Here is a 16,824-nt window from a genome sequence, read left to right as displayed (position 1 = left end):
AGACACTCTCGCTCAAAAGATTCGGTCACAATGATTCATTCAGTGAGTTCAAATGTGTAGGAAACCCCCTGCCTGAATTCACGCACAACGTTTCTTGGTTACTATCACCAAGCAAGTGACCTTGCTTCCTTGTTCTAATGGGACCTTAATCAATCACACAAGAATATACAAGAAAAATCATTAAAAAGGCGACGGAGTGCTGTTGTCACCAAAAAGAAGCTTCAATTGATATTTTACTTTTTCATTCTACAAAACTCTTCGCTACTTGTTCCAACGCGTGATTTCTCAGGTCAGGCCAGTTGCATTCGACAAAGCCGTCAGATTGTTTTTTTCCCAGCTTCTCTTCACAAGAAAATGTACATCAGACGACGATTGAAAAACAATTAGTTTATCAATACACCATCTGCAGTTAGACTTTCAATTATGGTGTCAAGGTGCCTCTCTGCTGTCGAAACCATCAATGAAGTGTCCCATGGCTTAGAAAAGAAACATCGACAGGTAAATATAGAATCGATCAAAAATTTAGAAGGAAAATCCCTGTAATGGTATCTCAGATTATGCAACTTTATTTAAATTCTATAAACCTATATAAATACTTTCTCTGCATTCGATTACTTTGCGTCGCTATGCTGTTAAGTTGTTTTTTGCCTCACCTAACATTTTTGTTTATCAATCTGTGTTTTTTTGCATGAATTTCAGAATGATATTTTTTCTAATGCTGAGAAAATCTTGGCCAAAATCGACAGAGAACGAAGTTATGTTGGCTCTCAGAGGTAGGATATCCAAGTTTTAATGAAACACATTAACATCTACTTAATTTGTTGTACAAAAAGATTTCTTTTCCCCTGATGCTTTCCTATTCAAATGTTCATCATGGAGGAATAGTGCATACAATGCGTTTGCACATTAAGACTACTAATTTAATGCAATAAAAGAACAGCTTGCACAAACATTATTAAACATCAGGTCAATAGTTGTCGTCAACAAATTTCTGATCCACTTGAAGGATGTTGCCACGAGGCCCATTTTTAACAAAATTTTCAAAGTTGACCAATTAGGTACTGGTTCTTGCAGTTATCTTTTAATAACAGGGGATCAGATTACTCTCTGTTCCTTTCATATCACTACATCATGCCAGGCTCACCTTTTTATTTAAATGACAATTGCTGTACAAATCAAAGCAATTTGATCATTTTCACAAACACCCCTGTTGCCACACACTGCCAAGTTTTAAGCTTTAAAAATTCAAGAAAATGATAAAAGCAGAAATAGCTTTACAGCCTATCAGCCTTTTGAGTTCAAAGGGTTTGAATCTTTAACACAAATGTAAGTATAATGGGTATGGCAGTGTTTGTTGTTTTTGGTGTGTCTTCTAGAACTTGCCAACCAGACAAACCCTTTCCTTACTTTTTAGGATGGCACCCCCAGCTTAAAGTTTGCATTCAATTTAGTGCCTCCCTTGCATCCTTCTGGTAAAGATTTCTTATAAAATAGCAGGGGTGTAGCTACCAGGGATGTAGGGGATGAAACAACCCCCCCCCCCCTCCCAATACTTCATAAATTCATCAGTAAATCCTCAGTTTGTCTAGAAAATCGTCAGTTTGTTAGCAAAATCATGCATCAGTAGGTGAAATAGCACACCCAAGTTCTTCTCTTCTATTGCCTTTGCGGTAAATTTTTCTATTGATGACCCTCCACCCCCCTAGTCTGGAAAGTCAGGTGACGCCACTGTAAACTGGTTTTGAGACTTCCATGTAGCCAATATTTTTTTTCCAGTCAAGCTGAAATTTGGTGAACATGTTTAATGAAGACACTTAGATTAATGCATGCATTTAATATTTGAGATATGAGAAGTGCATTGTCTGCTTTAGGTACAAAGTTCAAAACTAGTATAATCTTCATAACAATCTTTAATTGCAACAAAAAGATGCCATTCCCACTATTTTAAAAGTTTTTTAAATAGGAAACTTGGTATGAGAAGACATGTCTCTCTGTCTGCAAATGTGTTCAAAAGAAGTGAGACCAATGCAGGTAAATATGCATTCTGTTTCATTTTTCCAAGGTTTTTGTATTTAGCAGTTTAATTAAAGGCAGGGTATACTGGTCCTTTTTTCCAGCCAAAGATGTTTATACATATACATCACCCCTTTGTAACACGCAAAACAAGCTTCTTTTTTATTGGGGTTTGTGTCTTGGACTGGCAAAGGATGGGTACAATGTGCCCAGAGAAAGTGGCCCTAAAACATTTGAAGATAACTTTGCTGTGCATTTTTAGGCAGAAAAGCAAAACTTTCAAAGATGGAACCCAAGACTGACTGTTGACCATTCAATTTTTTTAAAGGGGACACTGTCATAAAATTTTCAGCAGAATGGTTCTCATAGAGCTTGTTACACAAGAGTGATATACCTGTTTGGTTTTTGTAAATTGTAAGTTCAGACCTAGCAATAAGCCTGGGGTGTAATTTTAATAGGCAGAGGACAGAGGTGTACCATTTTGAGTTATGGAGACACACCTAAAGTTTATAAATTTTCTTGAAACCCAACCCAAAAATTTAAATATAACATGAAATGCATACGTTAAATTTAATGCAAATTCAATTGAGGCAAAAGTCCAACAACTCAATCAAGTAATGAAAACATTCTTTTGGAGATGATTCTCCAAAATTTCTGGTCATGATTAATATCAGTCCCAAGATTTATGACTACAGGCACCACGTAGCAGGGGGGCTGAGGGGGCTTTAGCCACTCCCCCCCCCCACTTTTTGCAAAAAATGAAAATACTAAGTAATAAACTACCAAAGGTATTAGAACATTGGTAGGTAAATGATAAAGCCTTTTTTATACGGTTTTAGCCCCCCCCCCACATTTTTTAGACCCCCCTACTTTTCTCAAAGCTCCGCCATGCTTGGATTCGACGATGTCTGATTTTACCAAAATTGATACCCTCAAAATTTATTTTCGACTTGAAAAAAGGTACCCCAAAAAATGTCACATCTCAAACCAGTATATGTAGGAGTAATCCCTTTGGGAAATAGGAAGACTAAATCACCTCTGCTCAGACCTGATTTTCAGCCATGGGATGCTTCCCTTCTTTAAGAGGCTTCGGATTTCACATTTTTGTGATAATTTGAGGTTTTAATGATGTTCCTATTTCAACATTGACTTTTTACAATTTATAAAATGTTTCGAAAACCATTAAATGACGGTTTTGCCTGACATTTTTAGCAGGACAGTTTAAAAGCTGTCAAACTCTGCCCTTTTCTAAAGCAAAAGAAAATAATGTCATATTTTGTTGCAAATTGAGCCACCAGGGGTGGACCCAGAGAAAATTATGGCAGTGGCACAATAAAGGGTTGACAGGCTGGGGTAGGGTTCTGTTGCTGCCTTTTAATTTAAGACCTTAAATTATAGTATTCTAGGTTCTACATGACTGAGCAGAATCTTGCCAGATATCACTCAGCCGACCCTCTCGAACCTAAAACTGCTTGAATGATTGTTTTTTCCTTGTCAAGGTTTTTTGGTTATTTGTAAATCAAATAGATTTTGTTAATGTGAAGTAAACGATTATCTTCAAAAAAAGCATTGAAGTAGCAAAAGCCCCCAAAGTCTATAAGGCGTATAGTTTTAACGTTATAGACATTCGGTTAAGAAAATACAACATGCGAGTGATTCAAAATTGCTGGTAGCAAATATTTAGAAATGTTATGCAAACTAACTTCGTTTACGAACTAATTGATGTGTGCACAATTTCAGCGGGTAACAATCCACAAGTGGGAAGATCAACGGAAAGAAAGTTTAGTAAGAGCGAGACACAATCAAATTTATCCAAAGAGAATCTATCTGTAAAAAGTTTACCAGTCCACCGGCCATCATCAAGAGCGAGTATTCAGAAAGACAAGACAGAATGGCGACCTAACACTGTTGCAAATGTCGGAAAATCATACACTAACCGGTGCGTTAAGGAAATACTACATAAAATAGAAAGGGGTGCCTACGCCTCTGAGTGGTACAACTTCAGCAACCCAACACTTCCTGCACCGAAATGGATAGATTTTCATGCAGAAGGCCACGGAGGTGTACTTGACGCGTTTTTATGCCAACAAAGCAATAAGAATCAGATGTGTTATATGATGGATGTGAGACTAGGTGACAAAGTTGGAAGACTGCTTAAATACCCTGAAAATATCAGAGTTGGACAGAATGGAAAAGATATGGTGCGGATAGAAAAAGAAGAGAGAGAAGAAAAAGAGGAAAATGATAAAATAGTGTGGAGCACCAACGATGAACATATAGCGAAATGCAGGGAGAAAAAAATTAGGCCGTTCCCGCTATCGTGGAAAGAGCAGTTTAGTTGGGAAAATGTAAGTAAACGTGAAAGTTTCTCTATGTCTTGTAGATACTGAAGGGCCTACAACGATGCACACAAACCTTATATTTCAAATTTTTCTCAGTTTGGAAAAATCCAGACACCGTTTCGGCATTTAACTGTCCAATTTTCATTTACCTACCAATGTTCTAATACCAACTTTTAGCTATTAATATTCAAACTATAGATAAATGGAATGCCTTCACTTGCAGCTACGCCATGCTTCCATAATGCACCCTTGAGTCTCTGTAGGCTGGAGTCACATGATGCAGCTCGGCCACTATCTCATACACAAAACATTCTTAAAACGCAGATCCTCGTTTCAACTCATCTTGCAAGTCATTTTGGATTTTGAAATCTTTATTTGCCTCTAAAAGTTTTTCAAAAACGCACAAGATTTACGTGTTCTTAGGTTTATTTGTGCTATTTCAAAACCATTCCTTCTGCATTCCAGGTGAAGATCATAACTACACCTGAAAAAGACCCAAGAAAAGAAAAGGTAGGTATAATAAGACTGTCGTGTTTAAAAATAAGCTTGTCAGTAAGAGAACTGGGAACGAGTGACGTCACTCGCGAGATAGGTAGAGTTGCGATAAAAAACACGGGGAAGGGGAAAGCAATGTAACAAGCAATCCATTTTGAATGGCCTTTGTAGGTGGGCTTGGCAGAGCCTTGTTCCTGGTATCTTAACAGAACATACTAAATTTATGTTTGGAAACAGGCTACAACAATTATTTTTTACTTTGCAATGAACAATTTTTAGCTTGCAACAAGGGATGTATGGTTGTTATGCATCAAGTGATAGACAGCAATTAATCTAAAAGCAAATGTGGGCTACAGCGCTACCCCTTAGCGTTTTTCTATATTAACCGAACTCATAATGTTTTAGTATGCCCACTACTGACAATATACCGAAGTAAACTTTGGGAATCGACTTACGTTTAAAGATTTGTTGATTCTTTGTTTAATAGCGATGCCAAGAATTTTCAACCATTTTTCTTGCATTGGTACCACGCAGTGATTGAAAGTGTGTAGTATGTGCATTTAAAACTTCAACGATGCTGCTGAGTTGAACAAGGAGATAGCTGTTTGTTGATGAAGATTTTCAAAGAAAACGCCAAAAATTGTCAGAATATCTGCATACCACAGTCAAAAATCGCTACTGAATCACCATGAGGTATGCAAATGGAATCAGACAATTCAAATTTTAAATAACCTTTAATAGTTCTTGTAATATTACGTGGTTATAAGAAGAAAAAATGCAAGAAATTGAAAAAATTGGTCACGTATAGGTACTGAGTTTTCCTTAGCATTCGAAGCAGGACGTGTACTGTTTTTTGAACAATGATGAACGCGTGGTGGGCGTTTCGAAACTTGATATACACAATAGGAGAGTAAGATGCGTCGTGGACAGAACCGTTACAAATTTTCATCTTGGTTTCGAAAAGCATCAGCCGTACCTGTTCATTCACCAAGCATTACAACTGGGTACAAATCCCCGATGGACGGTGAATGTAGTCATACATTTCGACTGCCTTGCCCAATAATTCTAATCTTTCTCCGTTTAAACAACAAAATGTTCCCCTAATTATTTAATTTGATACTCCACAGAAAAGGAAAAGTCAAAAGGATGATTGTCAAAAGAGAAAGACCAAAATTTAAACACATAACTTGGCATTTTCGCAAATAAGTTGTTTGTCACTTGCTAGAAAATTCTACCAGTTCCATCCTAACTGAAAAAAAAATTTTCATATCAACAAAAAACGAAACATCGAGGAATCAACTTGAATTTTTCAATTTTTAAACATAAATACAAGTCAGTTTTATGTTACAAATGATACATTAAAGAAATTATTTAACACATTTAAAACAACTAAGTTAAAGTACAAGGGTCAGGAACATAGTCACGAAAGAAAAGGAACTGAAAAAAGGAAATAGAAGCCACCATGGAGAAAGTAATGGGCTTTCTCTGTGCCTTCTCTATATCAAGTATATTTCGTTCCATATATCATTGCATAGAATTTTCACTAGAATAGTCGTAACTTATAAATCCAAGTTAACAAAACTGAAGATCCTACGATAATCTAACCTACTTATTCATAAATAACATTGGATGACGTTAAAATTGTGTTGATCTCTAAAATTTAAGCCATATATTAAATCTACCCTAAGTACATACATATGCCGGATTGCCAAAAGTTTCTCAAGATGAGAAACATTTTATTAAACATCTTTTAAACACAAAATGTAATCTTAAGTATTTTTACCTGCGTCAAAATGCATGCACTTGAAAAAGATTTTAATTATTTTTGAGCATTGGAGAATATCATTGGTTGCATAAACAAAACTGAAAGATTTTGCTGACTTCAAGCCTTTTCGGTCGCCAACGCGAATCGCGTAAACGATTCGCTAGATTCACGCTTTTTAAACGCAATGGCGACCGAAACTTGGTTAAAGTGCACATTTGGCGTCTAAAAAAGACAAAAATACATGCTTTAGTTAACCAACGTATAAATTATGAATGAATCTGCGGAATAACTCATATTTCGTATATCCAAGGTTTGGTATGGCTAAGATTTCGAATATCGTGTTAATGTTAATCACACACCGCCACAAGCCTCCATATGTGCAATTAAATGCATATTTTCTTGAGGTGGTTATGATAGGTACCATTGCGGTAGGGAATCTCTGCACTAAAGTACTGTATGACCGTATGACTTGAACCTCGATAATTCGAGCATTCGCTAACTCGAATTGATTGAGCATTCCTCTTTCTACCTTCCTTATACGTTCACACCCCCCTGATAATTTTTGAGTTATCGGGATAAGACCGTACAACTTCATTTTGAAGAATTCGCGTACGAAACAGGATCAGCAGGTCCATCGGATATAAACAGGCGTGTATTGAGAAATACTGTGACACTGGAAAGGAAACCAGCCCGAAATTCATCCTCGTATTTATGTAATGTGTGATCGGAATTCCGACCTTTCAAAAGGTAAACAAAGCACGTCATCGATTCATTTATTGTTATGTTTTGTGTAGAGCAAAATAAGGAAGACCAGACGCTTTGCACAATCCGGCATTGACTGAGTAATTCCATACACAATGCCACTTTGAAATATGTCAGAAATCTAGAATTGAATGCTCACAAAAGACCTATTACAGTTTTCTATACCGCCCGCAAAATACATCCTTGACGGTTACCCTCCCATGCGCTAAAGCACGAGCTTCTCCAATATGTTCGTTGAAACTCAGATGCTTTGAATTGACATCTACGTCGATAATATTAGAAAGCCTATAGTCTTTAGCAATGCCAGTTTCTACTGTTATAGTATTGCTATCAACGTAGGTGATGTCGTAATCACTTGCGCTCTTGTTTGTATTAACGCCAGATTCGTCGTCGTTACTTGTTTTTCTCGCTCTTTCGACGTTTCCATTCTCGTCCTCATTGCTAGCGTCTTCGTAATGATCATGCCTTCGCTTAAACTTCAGCAACGAGTTTCTTAACGGGGTGAGAAGGTGCCCCGGATTAGGGAGACGGCTGTACCATTTTCTTTTTTCTTTTTTTTCCTGACCAGCTTTAAACTCTGGGTTATCGCCAATAACAAGCCTTTCACTCTCCTCAGCCTCCACGTCAAGTAAGATACTCGGCAATGACATTGCACGTCTAAATTTTAGCGCTGTTTGGTCAAGCATGTTTACTGAATTTTTCCAAATCAAGTTGGAACTGCTAGATATATTTTATCCGCTTCAACGAACACACTTGTCTCCGAACGCTGTTGCCAGAAAGCCTGTCAAATTGAGGTGTATATTCAAAAATTTAACAGGTTTATTTCAAAACGATAAATCCAATTTCCTTTGTAATCAGTCGAAATTTTTGCCCACCCAAATATCCGCTTAATTGATCAAAACTTCGAAGTTCTTAGTGTTTTCGTCCCGGTTGCACTTCGATTTTGGTAAGATCAGTGTAGTGTATTCATTCTTGTAGAGATCAGTGTTGTGTATTCATTTCCTTCATACATCGACGATATCTCACCGGCTCTGGTGAATGCAGGTATGATTGGCTGTCAACCACAGTAATGAAACCAACGCTTTTACGTAATCCTTAAATTGCACGTTATCCAATCGTATACGACCGTCTATCCTTTCACCGCTCTCGCTAACTGCTATGTTTTATGAAACCTTCAACTTCTGTGAACATCTGCCAGGTTTTATTGATCGAACTGGTTACAGCATTGCGAGTATTGTTCTCTAGTCACGTGCACATTTTAAGCCGCTGTGAACGTGAATTTCAAAAGACAAACAGCTGCCAATGGCAACCTGACATGCAAAACGCGCCCCCGAGATGGAAGCAAATCGCTAATTCTTATCACATTACAAGTGGATTAGTGTTGTTTCATCATTCTAAACATGGTTACCAAAACCTAGTGGACCACTTTTTTGGACCCAAGTTTGAATCATTTAGAAATCACGCAGGACCCAAAAATTCTAAACCCTAAACGACTTAATTTTCTTTCTAATACAAATCAAACCTTTTTTCATCCTATTATGTTTCAAATATTTTGAAATACCATAAGGTTTGCGACACAACAACTGATTCTTGATAGGCCTGCCTGTAACAGCTTGTATTCTGTGGTTATGTCACTGCTAAATAACAAGTGGTGCGAGGTTATTTGCTATCTTCGTACTTTATTTTTGAACATCTCATCAGGTAAAAAGCGTGTTATGAGACATTAACACAAGGAAGGGACGCAAAAAACAAGCAGCGTCCCAGTACAAATGTTCGAAGGGCTTAAAATAGTTCTATTCTTAGTTTCTGACCTAGAAAATGCAGATAAAAAATTCAAAATTGTGCTGTTTTGATAGATGAGCATGAGATAACTTGGGAAACAACAGCTGAATTTTAAAGCTGCTCCTACTAAAACTACAGCTGCTTTTTTCGAGCAACCAATTAAAATCAAGTATTTAGTGATAAACATAGCCATTTTGTCTTAGAATATTTATTACATTAAGACACCTACAATGAAATGATTTCAAGATCGATTTTTGCTCTAGATAAACAGCGAAAACCAGGTGGAAATAGTGCGCCTTCGAGTCGAATTCTGTTGATTAATAAAACAGGAACTTCCAGACAAATGAAATTTCATAACATGTATATATTTTTCATCAGAGACAGCCAAACGGGATGTGAATGTGTCCTAATAGCTATACAAGACCTTGAAAATCAACACTGGATCTCTAATATATAAACCACTCCCCTCCTTCTAAATCAAGATTAGGAAGTTACGTAACGTAGCTTAATGGTTAGGCCATGCCTGGAAAATCAATCACATTCCTGATAATACACAGCAAAGTACTGAAGGTTCAAATTGACCACAATTGTTAAATATCCTTTCTGACAGTGTTCCCTGACCACAGCTGATGGTAACACAGCATCAAAATATATTGGCCAAACCCTTATTAAGACCATTGATCAGATTCAATTCATAGGTTCACAAAGAAAGAAAATCAGGAAACAAAACATGAAATAAAATATTTTTGTGTGATCTGGCATGGCATTAAGTCATGAAACTTTCTCTCTCGCCCTGGACACTATGACACTTACTTGCACCCAACAGTCGTCTTTCAAGAAAAACTTGAGGGGGTTTATGCCTATGGCTACTTCATTTGTCGATCTTATTAGAAAGACGGCGAATTGGTGCTTAAATTTAGGTTCTTGTAAGGTTGAGCAACAATGTCTCTTGTATTATTGGGAAATCCCTGGAAATTCTAATTTTGCAAGCATTGCAAAGCAAGGAGCATTCATACGACTTTCTTAACATTGGTGTGAAATTCCTTTCCTAATTTCATATTAGAAAATATGCTTCAGATGCTCTGTAAAAAGATGCTATGTTTATTTGTACTTCACGGGCTTGCAAAAACCTATTTACACTACAGTAAATACCGAAGCAAATCCCTTAATTCGTATTTTGAGCATTTAGATATCGCCAAGGCCATTGCCATAGTTACCCCGACCCTGGAATGATATTTGGTGACGAAAGTTTTCGATGCTCATGACGTTGTCTTTTTTAGATCCACCCTGTTTTTTGTAACTTCTTTAAAATGCATCTTTATTACGAATAGTCTTTGGGGATAATCTCAACCCCTCTGAGACAAATGCCGTCAATTACTTCAGCAGCTCTCATTCCTACGCTTTCTTCTGCTTTTCCTTTTCTTAACACATTTAACAATGCTTTTTGTGTGACAGGCCTTTAAATTGCATTACTAAAATTTTTGTTGCTTGTCATGTAATTTTAATAACAAATGTGAAATTGCTATCCCCGCCCCCATGTTCTTTTTTGAAAATCGAAACGTTTTTTCTTTGTTTTGAATTTCTACCCATTGTGCTCCGTCTTCCTTCGAGAAAAAAAGGAAACATTGAAAAATCGTGTTCCCAAACCCCACAGTTACTTTTTTCGCACACCAAAAATGACGTTAGTGTAAATGACCTTTGGCACACTAACGATTTCCATTTGAGGCACTCATTGTATTAACCAGGGGAGTCACTCAAACTTTTTATATACGTGGAGGTCCATCCGCAGTTATTTACCTAAAAGTATCAAAAACAAATTTTACTGACCCATAATTATCAGGTAAAAAGTGTCAATAAGACCGAAAATAATCAAAATACAAAATCTTGTTGTTGAGTACATAAGATACTACTTACTAGTCAAAGTAATTTAGACTGTTTCCTATAATAATCAGTCTGTTCTGTTATTCCTGTTCTTAATATTGTCACGTGTTAGTTGAAGCCGTAAGTATGAAAAAGTATATTTTCAAACCAGGTACCCCAAATTATCAAAACCACAAGGAAAATTTTTACCCACAATTATCGGATGGACCCTCTGTATATGAAAACTTTAAGTAACCCCCTGGGTAGTAGGACATTCAGGAGTTGGTTTATCAACGCTTCTAAGGAGTTATTTAACGATATCTAACTAGTAGTATATAAAGGTAAGCAGTGACGTAAAACAATGATGTCCGGCAAGGGAAACAGACCATAAAGATGAGAGAGGTAGGGGGGGTAGGTAAGGTAGATCCTCTTCCTCATTCCCCTTGCTAACCCCTCCGTGGAGTCGTCACTTCTACTGATCTGATCACACGGTAAAGTATGCGATATATCACACGGTTTTTCAAAACTGGTGGTTTCCGAATTTACCCAAATGCTATTCGGTCCGTCATCAAGTTGCCATAAGGTCGTAGTAACTAGATTGATAGGACATTTGACGTTGGACGCCATGCCACTAATTGCAGCTCTAAGTAAGGAAAGATTAAGCAACAGGATTCCGATGATCCAAAGACTCTCATTCAGTAGCAATAAAGTCACGCCTAATTCGTTTATTTCTACCATCATCTAAAAAGCAACGGAGACATTGATTGATAGGGGGTTTATGGGGAAAATGGTCTCTGCAGAGTCGAAGAGCAATCCTTCCCCACTAAAAACACAAACATCGAGATTGCTACCGTCGAGATTGTCGTGATAAAAGTGTAGAGATGGAAATATTAAACAAAATGTCCCTCGCATCCCTCATCTTTAGATCCCATGGCTGCATATTGTACAGTGTTGAAACTGCTCGCTAGTCTTGCCTGTATCAACTTCAAAGTCGGGTTGCAAAGCCTTTCGGAGCCCTATGCTCGAACATCGGCCAATGCCATTTTCTTTCAGCCTCCTTTCTCTTTTGCCTATCATTAAATCCTGCTGTAACTCTCAAAACCTATTACTCCGATGTCAAGGAACTGTCTGATGCAAAGAATAACCACTTTTATATTCTCATTTGTTGCCGTCTATGTTGACAGTGTAAATCTAGAAAGGGGAAGCTATTTTCTATAGTTATTTTTTATTGTTGTACTTTTTCAAGTTCTGATTTATTTTGAAACTTTCTTGTTTTGTTTCTCGTTATCTTGTTAAAGATCACACCAAACTTCGTCAAATGAAACTCAACCCTATTATCATACAATAGAAACCAATCTCAGCTACCATTTAAAACAACAAAAATTTACTAAAAACGAATCCTCCGCGTCTGACAGCACACACTATAATAATTACATAAGAAGGCAATTACAGTTGGGCATATTGCTAGTGTGACGTAACAGCGAAGTTAGGGCTGTAAAATAGCAGAATCGCAAACACAATTTGCTCTAGCAGACCGATCTTCATATTTTTAGAAGAAATTTTCACAAAGCTTTGTTCTTTTCAGAGAACAACGCCTGAGAATCTTTCACACCAGCCGAAACGATACGAGCATAAACGAAAAGATTTTCAACAGAGGAAGCAGGGTGGTAGGGCCGGGCACGGTTATTCACTCAGACCCGTGGATATACGAATAATACAAAGTATGCCAAACGTGACAACGAGACAGAAATCTATCCGAGGCTTTCGTCTTGAGAACAGTTGTAAGACGTCATTAGATGGATATTATAGCTCAAGTGGTGGATCTTCAAATGAATCGATAACCGTAAGTGACAATCACGAGAACCAACAAAAAAAGAAAAGTTCAAACATCTACAATTACCTATCCGTGGACGGCAAATCCATTAGGAAACTGACCGATAAACCTGTTAAACAAAAGTGCCGAGACAAAGAGAAAACCGAAAAGAGAAGTCGTAGTAAGGAAGAAACCGGCAAGACGGTTCCCATTAAACAAACGAACAAACTGCAAGGCAGCAACCATAAAGGATTGACCGAAAAACTGCCCTCTCGTTGTGGCAGCCTGGAATCTGAAGAAAATAGTTCTTTTCGTCAGTATGATAAGTCGGAGCACCACGGAACAGAAACAACACGCAAAAGTCCTGAGCTTTTACAACAAAAAAGAATTGGGAATAAGCCAAAGTTTGATGTGCGGATTCCTTTTTTAAAAATAAACCCTAATACTGATGAAATGAAGAAAGAAACAGAGAACGAAAATCCTGAAAAGCAATTAACCAAAGTTACCGAGTCAAACAAGGGTCAGATGCTTCGTTCCTCAACCACAACCAATGCAATCCCGCTAAACAGGGAGGACAGTCAGTCTCATAATGATTACGAAGCCAAAGCTTTGGGCATGGAGGCCGAAGAGAGGGTCAATGGAGATGTGTTTCAAGAAAAACTTCAGAGAGAGGGCTCGTCAAAGGAACAGCTGTTGGCTCTACGTAAATCAATCACTCAATCAGTTTCAACCGAAAACATGGAACTAGAGAAGGACTTGCAGTTACTTCACGTAAATAATCAGAAGCATGCTTCTAAAAGTCAGTCTTCATCTCTAAGCTAGATGCTGATGTATATAAATAAATTCATACGAATGACAGTTTTGATTCGCCATTCAAGATTTGGCAAGCATTAAATTTTTCATTAGGGCATTTGCCAAAAAACAAATTGGTGAAAATACCGACAATTGAGAAGGAATTCGACCACGCATATCTCTATGTTAGTAAACAATTGACAAGCACCCACTTTTCACTGTCAAAGTTCTTCCATATTTTTGTCTTTACAACGTTACATGTTAATGTCACAAATGACAAGCATTTGAAGACAAGAATCTTTATTTCAATTTTCGCTGAAGGATACAAATCTTGTGTTCACACTTTGCATCAAAAATTTGTATTGACAAAAATTAAGGCTCTTAAATGCTTTGTCAGTCACTAAATAACGTTTTAGAACCCTGTTTGGAGCCCGAAACATGTTCGAACTGTAATTGTGGAAATTTTTAAGGAAGAAAATGTTTTGAAGCAGTAATGCATGTTTTTCTTATTTTCCGCAACTTTCTTCGCGACTTTAGCTTTATATAAAACATGTCGAGAAAGCGTGGCAACGAATCACTTGCAGAAGCTAGTAGTATTGCCTGGGTGCTATGTGGTAGTGGTGCGAAGTAAACACCTAAAGCAAGGATGGCTGAACATTAAACAAACTAAATCCTTTGCTTTACATCTATTCTATTTGAAACTGTTCAGACATATCATAAAACAGAAAGACAAACACAAAAGGACGCCACAAATCTGTTATGATACAGGCATTTATCCAGCAATTCAGTCTCTGTAGTTCAGAAAGTCTGCTTATAAGGAATACAGTTCATGAATTAAAACAAAAGCACAATTCACAAAGAAACAGATTCTCACCCTGGCGCAATTAAAACAGCTAAGCTACCTCAGCATAATCAGTCTTTGATAGAGTTGCTATAAGATCTTTATTGCTTCGAAAAAAACTCCTGGCTTTTCTGGACATCAGGTTTAATCTGAAAGGAAAACCAGACCAGTTTCTCATAACAGGCCTCAAACGATCTTAGCCAAGGCTTTACACATATTACGTAGCCAAGGAGGGGGGGGGTACTTATCGTTAATTCTTTGTGAGGGGGCCGTTGTTGCAATGACAACATAATCGACTGAGACTTTCTCAAAGACCTTAAAAAACAAGTAAGCTTGATGGGGGCTTAGAACTTGCAAGAACTTACAAACTCAGTTGGTCCTTGTAATTAATTGGAACGATATGTAGTGTGACCAGCCTCCGCCTTGAGCGGCGCGGAGAAACTGATTCTAATGAAGCTACAGACCGAGAACAAACAACAATAGCCCCACTTAAATTAACTCGCCCCGGCAAACGGGGGTTCATCAGAGCAAAAGTAAACGGACTAAAAAGTGCACAAATTTAAAATAGGCCATTGTGATGTCGGATTGGTGGATGTGGAATGGTGTGTAACTGTTTTTACTTGACAAAGAAGTTTTTCTGCACTCTTTACGATAAAAAACTTTTCTGGTAAAGGGTAGGGGCAGCGTTATTCAATTACTATATATGCATATTTTCAAATTTGCTAAATGATTACACTGGGGGGGGGGGCGTGGAAAAAGCAAAGGTAAAAAGTGATTGACGGTCCATAATGGGTACCTTTGCATTAGGCATAGAAAACAAGACCTAAACATCATTCGCAGCATTTTCTTTATTTTGCAGTAAGTGTACAAATTATCAAATAAGATATCGTATAAACTTATTTGCTCGTCAAAGAAATCGAGAAATTTATCTGGGGTCTTCCTCAACAATAACAATGAGCCTTTGCGAGCGTGGCGACGATCCAAACAATGGCAGTAAACTTCTACGGATTAACCAAAGTTGATTTCAGACTGTCTAAAAATGCATTATGGGATGCTTGCGTAGCGCAATGGCTCATTGTTAGCAATGAGTCTTTAAGGCAGAATTCCTTAACTGTGCCTTTTTAATTTCAGAAGATACGCGTTATGAATCGTTATGGATACTTTGTTGGTCATTGATAAAACCCCATACATATTTGGATAAGGGTATTTTTCGAGCCTATTGTTAACGTGAAATGTTTAATGATTGGGAATAGTGCTTTAGATGCATACGGAGAAAAACACTCACCGTGTCGGAACCAGGCTTCCAGCCAGCAGGGCAAACCTCACCATGTTTGTCAGTAAATTGGAACGCCTGCACTAATCTGAGCGTTTCGTCAACAGATCTTCCAACTGGCAAATCATTTACAGTTATCTGTCGTAAAATTCCCTTGTCGTCGATGATAAACAAACCTCTGCAAACAAACGATTAACGATTTACCAGTTATACAAATTATACAGTTATACAAGCTAACAATTTATCAACTATACAAATTCTACTTCCATTTCTTCTTAAATTAAATTCTACTCCCATTTCTTTCCAAGCACTAGTGTACAGATTCTAACAAAAATACCCGGGTTCATATCAACATTGCCCGAGTTTAATAATACGGAACCGCAATTTTCCGGGTACATATCAAAATTGCCCGAGTTCAATAATATGATACTATAGGCTTATGTGGAATATTTTACTTTTATCGTCGTAGATAAAATCTTTAAGTTTAGCATCAAGCTGGAACAAAAATCAAATCTTAACTTATACGACGGAAACTCAAAAGCTACAAAACTTAAAAGAAACTCAAGCAAAAGGACATCCAAAAGATTTTGAAGGTGTGAAGAAGCAATAAGTAAAGGGTTGGGAGAATGTTTCTTGGGGATTCTTATTTCAAGCTACCTATTAAATGAAATGATTTCGCTTTATTTAGTCAAGTACAACAGCCCGGTTTGATTTCCTTGGGCATGTGGTTATCCGTCTTAGTATCACAAAAATAACATCCTCATTCTTCAGGATCTGCCGACGATTCCTGTCAGTGCTGAAACCTGCAACCTGTATCAGAATAGCCTGTTTATTCTGGTAAAGTCTGTTTGAATCCAGGCAGCTGGATCGGCAGGCGGAACAAAAGTTTCTTAAAAAAATGATTTGAAACGCCATTTATGCATATCAGTTTGTGGTTTATTGCAATATGACACCCTTCGATTTATCCATAATCGCTCTATCAACAAGCTGTCATCAGAAAGGCAAACAAAACTTTATAGCAACCAAACTTCAAACACTTCACTTCAAACAACGTTAACAACTGCAAAACTTTTAAATTGAAAGTTA

General features: G+C 37.4%; 2 protein-coding genes across 4 annotated transcripts in view; one reads left to right on the top strand and one right to left on the bottom strand.

The window, feature by feature from the left end:
- Positions 1-69: 69 nt before the first annotated feature.
- Positions 70-14,572, top strand: LOC135694736 (uncharacterized). 3 transcript variants are annotated; one of them, XM_065213592.2, is made up of 6 exons: positions 71-498; positions 700-773; positions 1,964-2,031; positions 3,754-4,361; positions 4,821-4,865; positions 12,605-14,572. In XM_065213592.2, exons 1-6 carry the CDS (start codon positions 424-426, stop codon positions 13,652-13,654), a joined length of 1,920 nt encoding a protein of 639 aa, XP_065069664.2. In that variant the 5' UTR covers positions 71-423; the 3' UTR covers positions 13,655-14,572. The 3 variants fall into 3 exon arrangements, with proteins under 3 accessions (XP_065069666.2, XP_065069665.2, XP_065069664.2); XM_065213594.2 differs by lacking the exon at positions 700-773 and having other exon boundaries at positions 70-498; XM_065213593.2 differs by lacking the exon at positions 1,964-2,031 and having other exon boundaries at positions 70-498.
- The window catches only part of LOC135694740 (peroxiredoxin-1), a 14,491-nt gene continuing 12,044 nt past the window's right edge, over positions 14,378-16,824 (bottom strand). Inside the window, exons 6-7 of the mRNA XM_065213599.2 lie at positions 15,751-15,916; positions 14,378-14,614 (exon numbers count right to left, since the gene is read on the bottom strand). Coding sequence (XP_065069671.2) covers positions 14,567-14,614; positions 15,751-15,916 — 214 coding nt within the window. The 3' untranslated portion in view covers positions 14,378-14,566. The remainder of the gene's footprint in view (positions 14,615-15,750; positions 15,917-16,824) is intronic.

The sequence above is a fragment of the Rhopilema esculentum genome, chromosome 8, assembly GCF_057945365.1.
Source record: "Rhopilema esculentum isolate cy_ngs chromosome 8, ASM5794536v1, whole genome shotgun sequence".
Taxonomy (NCBI): Eukaryota; Metazoa; Cnidaria; class Scyphozoa; order Rhizostomeae; family Rhizostomatidae; genus Rhopilema; species Rhopilema esculentum.
This window is presented reverse-complemented; position numbering and strand designations above follow the sequence as displayed.